The sequence below is a fragment of the Lepeophtheirus salmonis genome, unplaced genomic scaffold (assembly GCF_016086655.4).
Source record: "Lepeophtheirus salmonis unplaced genomic scaffold, UVic_Lsal_1.4 unplaced_contig_8998_pilon, whole genome shotgun sequence".
Lineage (NCBI taxonomy): Eukaryota > Metazoa > Arthropoda > Copepoda > Siphonostomatoida > Caligidae > Lepeophtheirus > Lepeophtheirus salmonis.
This window is the reverse complement of record NW_027296630.1, coordinates 29332-36014: the sequence shown is the minus strand read 5'-3', so window position 1 is coordinate 36014 and position 6683 is coordinate 29332. Positions and strand designations below refer to the sequence as shown.

The following is a 6683-nucleotide window of genomic DNA, read 5'->3' as shown; positions in this document are numbered from 1 at the left end:
ATTATTGTCTAACCTTGTATTTCTATTAACCTTGAGTGTTCCCTGGCTATGCTACCAATATAAACATAACATTCAAAAGAACACGTGACGTCATTTTTTGAGGAGGTATATTCATCGCAAGAAACGATTCAAAGTCTTTGATTCAGTGATTTTTGATTTTCTGTAACCTACTTAGAATAAAATACCGCGCTTCGTACAAATACAAATAAAGTAATTACAAATAAATAACCAAGTATCTTGGATTTGATTTCCTCGTTTCACGTTATTAGAACAGTGTTATCAATTATTATAAATTCAAATGGGTTCTAGTTCTTTTACAAGGACTGAAGACTTGAAGATTTATATTGAAGGTCCTCAGAAGAAGAAGAGAAAATTCCAATGTAGTCACTGCTTTAGTTATTTTTCACAATCTGGAACCTTGAAGAGACATATTGAAGTTGTTCATGAGAAGATCAAAAAATACACATGCAGTTACTGCTCTAATTCTTTTTCACAATCTGTAAATTTGAAGACGCATATCGAAAGTGTTCATGAGAGGATAAAAAATACACATGTAGTTACTGCTCTAGTTCTTTTGCATTCTCTGGAAACTTGAAGAAACATATTGAAGGTGTTCATGAGAAGATCAAAAAATACCAATGTAGTCACTGCTCTAGTTCTTTTTCACAGTCTGGAAACTTGAAGAAGCACATTGAAGGTGTTCATGAGAAGATAAAAAAATACCAATGTAGTTTCTGCTCTAGTTCTTTTTCGCAATCTGGAAATTTGAAGACGCATATCGAAACTATTCATGAGAAGATCAAAAAATACCAATGTAGTTTTTGCTGTAGTTCTTTTACAAACTCTGGAAACTTGAAGACACATATTGAAAATGTTCATGAGAAGATCAAAAAATACCAATGCAGTACCTGCTCTAGTTCTTTTTCACAATCTGGAAATTTGAAGATGCATATTGAAAGTGTTCATGAGAAGATCAAAAATACCAATGTAGTGATTGCTCTAATTCTTTTACTAACTCTACAATTGAAAACGCATATTGAAAGTGTTCATGAGAAGATCAAAAATACCAATGCAGTACCTGCTGTAGTTCTTTTTCACAATCTGGAAATTTGAAGACACATATTGAAGTTGTTCATGAGAAGATCAAAAAATACCAATGTAGTCATTGCTCTAATTCTTTTACAAACTCTGGAAAATTGAAGATGCATATTGAAAGTGTTCATGAGAAGATCAAAAAATACCAATGTAGTACCTGTTCTAGTTCTTTTTCACAGTCTGGAAACTTGAAGATGCATATTGAAAGTGTTCATGAGAAAATCAAAAAATACCAATGTAGTACCTGCTCTAGTTCTTTTTCACAATCTGGAAACTTAAAGAAGCATATCGAAACTGTTCATGAGAAGATAAAAAAATTCACATGTACTTACTGTTCTAGCTTTTTTACACAAAAATCAAACTTGAAGACCCATATTGAAACTGTTCATGAGAAGATCAAAAAATTCCAATGTGGTTCCTGCTTTAGTACTTTTTCAAAATTAATTGGCTTACAGATGCATTATAAGACTCATCATCAGTAGACATTGAAGGGATATATAACCTAATATACATGCAACTTTTCCAAGATATTAAAATATATTTATGTATACGACTGAGTAAGCATAAATATAAAAAAAAAAAATAATTTATATTTACTAAGTATTCAAAATACACTTTTATTTTCATTTTCGCTTCAATGATGGTTTGTCCAAAGTTCAAGGTGGACGTTTCCTTTATGCTTACAGTTTTCAATTGGCTGAAAATATAAATAACAGTATTAACTTTGAATATTGTCCGTTCATGAATGATTATATATGTTGTTTTTTAACGTAGATATAAACAACTTGAAGTTTGTGCATGACAGTCATTTTAAGGGGCTTTGAGGAAAGTGAACAACATTTCTTCTTAGGAATGTCAAGATATTTTTTTTATATTGAGGAATATTAACTTTTTAGTTACTAAATAAAGGAAACGGCAACATCTATCAAGATTTACAAAAAAAATATTACAATACAATATATATTTAAATACAATTTTTATTGAAGCCCTTGGATCTCTTCTGTAATGATAGGAAATATCAATCTTTTTAACATTTTTTTTGTAAATATCCCTACCAAATGGGCATAAGTATTTTTCCAAAATCTTTGATATCATTGTATCAATACATACATAAATAATGAAATTGGCCTCCATATATATTGACATCTCGTTTAAATAAAGATTGTTTTGAAAATTTCTTTCAACAATAAGATATATTGGACGAACCCACTCTCATCCTAATGCGGTAGAGGCTATGGATCGATTTCAGATACTCGTAATAAGTGGCTCAGAAAAAATGGCTGCTGAGAATGCCCCGTCAGCAATGCTTTGTTTCTATGTTTCAACAAATTACAGGTTGTAGTATCACAAATGCAATAATGTATATAAAATAATCCTGCATCTCCTTTTAGGTCCTATTTTGAGCAAAGTAGATTAAGAAGATTACATATAATTTTATCAAGACTTTGATGGTACAATTTATCCTAAAATCATAAAAAGTGAGATTGAGGAAGATATAAATAATTATGAAAATACAATAGAACAACCAACTAATGATTTACATCTTCCCAAAATCTGTGAAGATGAAAGATTTATTTATGTTGCTGGATATGTGGTCAAATCGTTGTGTCAAAATTTTTTCACTCTGGGGTGTAATACTTTCAGTACCCAAGTTCCTCCAAGTCCATGGCTTAAAACATTGTCAAGAGAGGGACTGCTTCAACCATCTTAATCTTTTTTGGAATTTTGCAACAAAATAGAGAAGCATTTCATTAAGTTTCATGGGAATTTTTTTGATAACGAACCATTTATGTGATGGATCGATATTATGATTTTTTTTAAATTCATGATCCCTAGTATATTGAAATATGTTGCACTTTATCACGATGTCCCATTCTTTAATGCCGGTAGTGACGAAGTAACACGTTTTTTTTTGTTAGATTGAACTCCACACATTCTCCAAGGAGTCTTCATATAGTATCTTCTATTTGATCAAGAATGCTTATGATAATTTATAGCCATCCTAACAAATGAGAGTCAATACAAATATAATTAATTACAATATATATATTGATTGAATAAATTGTTCTTGGATTGAATGATAGAATTGATGATGACAAGGGTGAAGAGTTAACAAAGAATAACTAATAAGCCTTCAATTTAATTTTCCTAATGGATTTGAGTGAAATCCGACAATCTTCTTTGTTCCTCGCTCTAGTCCACTACGGCAAAGTAATTGTTGCGTCTTGACGAGGGAGAGACACAAACTTATTTATAAGGTGGAGAGATCCAGGATGACCGAGAGACATGAGGAGAATAATTCACGTGGAGGAATAATGTAACACTGTTTATAAGATCATGTGTATTCTAACTATACTCTAATTTATTTACACAATACGAGACTATTTATAATACGTAAAACACAGTACTTATAATACATAGACGAATATACAAGAAGTTAAGAACATGTAAGGAAATATTAAATACATAACAGTAATCCTTTGTAGAAACTGAGACATAGCTTCATATGCTTCACTACGACGTGGAAGATCCTCAATGTGTTTTAATGTCTTTTAATATAATGAAGACCTTCTCAAATTGTAGAATCAAGAATGTAATTGTTTCTTTTTTCATAAGAAAAAAAATGTAAACAAAACGCGCAACTACTTATACACTATGACGTCACTATTAAAAGCATCGTGGAAGCCAAAAATCCGTCGTAAACACGCAAAAACTTCTTTTACTACATGACTTGAATGGTTCGTGCAACCTATTAAATGTGCGTGCTGTTTTCTTTAGTAACATTCAATACATAGATTCTAGACGTGAAGTGAAGAAAATATTATTCGGTTTATTTGGTCATCAATTACATAATTATAATTATAACTCACTAATCGGAATTGGAAACTCGAACATGGGCTCCAGGAGGACTCGATTTGGACTAGAAAAAAGGAAATTTCAGATTAGACTAGGACTCAATATGAAAGACTAGTAACTCGTCTATAATTCGTCCTAAGGATCGACAAGGTTCATAATCCATTCCTTTGAATCTTAATAAATATATTGAAAGTTCTATCCCACTTGCCTACGAATGTTGTATAGCGTAAAAAGTTTCCTTGCTTAAACTTAATTTATTTAAGTTATCCCATTCACAAATCCAGTTGAGATTTTTTTTAAGGAAATGAGGGTTTCACAATCCCAACTATCCTCTTTACCCATTTTTAACTTGCAATGAGTATTGAAAATGAGACGATGATAAATAAATGACTTAGCATTTAATAATATACTCAAAGTTGATAATCCTGTAAAGAAAAACGCGTGCAAGAAGAAGGGGAGAAAGACTAATGGTATCATTGTTTAAAATACTGATGTGATTATCAGCTGCCTGCTTTATTATGACTTTTGAGGGTATAACGAAAGTATTTGTTAGCAAAATGTTTAATACAGATATACCCCGTATAATTGACTTAGACGTTTTTTATCCGTTACAGTAGATTTGAAAACGTCACGCTCTATGAAATTGTAATTTATTATGAACCTTATTCTCGGAATAATAACTAATGAAATGACAAAGTAGAGTATTTCAAAATATATTTGAAGTTCCAAGTTTAAAAAAAAAAAAGGCTTAAATTAAATATAATCTACATACTAAAAAATAAACCATTATGCATGATGATTAAATATACAAAATTGAACAATTAGAGTCATATAACTAATAATAACAATAAATTATAAATACAGAATATTGAAATAATAGATTGATCCAAATAATATTTTCTTGTTCTGACATTGGAATTCAGTTAAATATGTCATAACTTAAGGTTGCAAAACACAAGCCAGACGTGGGGTTTAATCAAAAAGATCATCATCCTTTTTCCTCATGTGGAAGTTGCAATATACAATTGTGCAGAGGATAGATATATCTCTACCGATGAGATCTAAATAATTATTAATAATGAAGTAAATGGCAAAATCATAAAATTAGACAATAAATATACTAATATAAAAAATGTTAGATTGAAATCCATCTCTTCTTTCAATCTTAGTACGAACAGCTTTTAGAATCCTACTTTCATTTATTTCATGTTTATCTAAAAAAAAGTAAATCCATGCAGTCAAATTTTAAACCTTAATTACTTATCTTAGATATAAAAATAAGACTCCTTTATAACTGATAAGATAATTCAGGCAATTTAAGGAGTTGTTTTTTCTACCATTTAATGAGTTGTTTGTTGCCATTTAATGAGTTGTGTATCATAATTCTTGATATTTTTAGCTAAAATAGAATCTTATTTTATGGTTAGATTTAAAAAAAAATGAATACTGACTGTTAGATGGTAAAAAATTCAGAGTTCCATTTCGAAATTAGTAAATATTTTATACTTTTTAATCATAACTTTGATCGTAATTTGGTGTGGATGACTCAAAACATGCTGAAAATTATCTCATATTAACAATTTACAATGAGGGTATTTCTATAAATGACATCATTACCTACATCCTCCATTAATTTAATGATGGTTCCTCGGGAAGGGATAGGTGTATTTCCCCATAAATTTTTTGAACGTAGAATGATTAGCAATGGATAAGGGTATATACATGCAATAAGCATCTTTGTTAGATCAGAGTTAAAGTCTGACTTGATGTATTCATCATTAATTTGATTTTATAGATGAATATCCACGCTCTTGATATGAGATGAGGATAATGAGTGGCGTCTAATTCTAGAAAAGTGACTAAAGGCACATTTATGTCGACAAATTCGACGTCTGTTTATTATTTTTGACCAGTAGTAAGAAGCTACCAGCTATAACGGCTCATGACTACATTAAAAATAGTGGATGTGATGCTGAGATTCGACGTGTCTGGAGATGTCAACGTCTGGATTCGACAGGTAGAGTTGACCAATGACCTTTTAAAGACAAGGCAGGAGTGGTTCCGTTGTTTCTGGATGGAAGAGTATTTTCAGTGCAATATCCACTGGCTGAGAAAGAGAGGGGGACGTTATAGAAATCATTCATGTACTCATAGAACTTTCTCGCTCAACCCGTTCTCCACCAACGATACAATTAGAGCTAGAAGGTAGAGTCCGGGAGAGTCGTTCGAGGTCTCCGTGGTGGAGACGAACAACTTAATTAGTCTAGAGGGTCTGTCACACATGTCCAAACTGGTAAGGCTTGCTTTTATTTCGGGACTTCCCACTTACGTAAGCAAGAGAATAAAGTATACACCTGGGATCCTGCAGATGAGTGAAAACCATCTGACATAAATGACAAGGGCACTGACGAGCGAAATACGATGCCAGAGATACGAGGAATTTACTACAGAGATCGGTCTAATAGCGAGGCAAAACCTTTTACATGCTTCAAGTGTGGTGGCCCTCATCTCCCCAAAGAATGTCCTCCGAGGAGAAGATGCTTCGTACTTGGTGAAGAAGGGCAATTGGCGCAAAGCTGCTAGAAGTATGTAAGGAGCAATGCAGCGCAAGGAAACAAAACGAAGACGTTGTCAGCGACGTCCCTAATGGGAGGAAAGCGCTTTAATCCCAAAAATACAATTGAAAGCTGAGGGTAGGATAGTCTGGGGCCTCATAGATACAGTGTGCACCA

General features: G+C 32.0%; 1 protein-coding gene and 1 long non-coding RNA gene across 3 annotated transcripts; one reads left to right on the top strand and one right to left on the bottom strand.

Annotated features, from left to right (window-relative positions):
• Nucleotides 1-535: 535 nt before the first annotated feature.
• LOC139907573 (uncharacterized) lies at nt 536-1890 on the top strand (the record flags this gene model as incomplete). The annotated part of the gene is given in 2 exon segments (XM_071894000.1): nt 536-1060; nt 1063-1890. Coding segments are annotated over 2 exon segments (1040 nt in total), but the record flags the coding sequence as incomplete, so codon positions are not given.
• Nucleotides 1891-2054: 164 nt separating this feature from the next.
• Nucleotides 2055-4388, bottom strand: LOC121125610 (uncharacterized). Of its 2 annotated transcripts, none has more exons than XR_005866702.2 (4): nt 4160-4388; nt 3966-4015; nt 2611-3893; nt 2055-2558 (listed from the first exon to the last, which is right to left on the bottom strand). It is a non-coding gene; the product is annotated as an uncharacterized lncRNA (long non-coding RNA). The 2 variants fall into 2 exon arrangements; XR_005866703.2 differs by having other exon boundaries at nt 2622-3893.
• Nucleotides 4389-6683: the final 2295 nt, after the last annotated feature.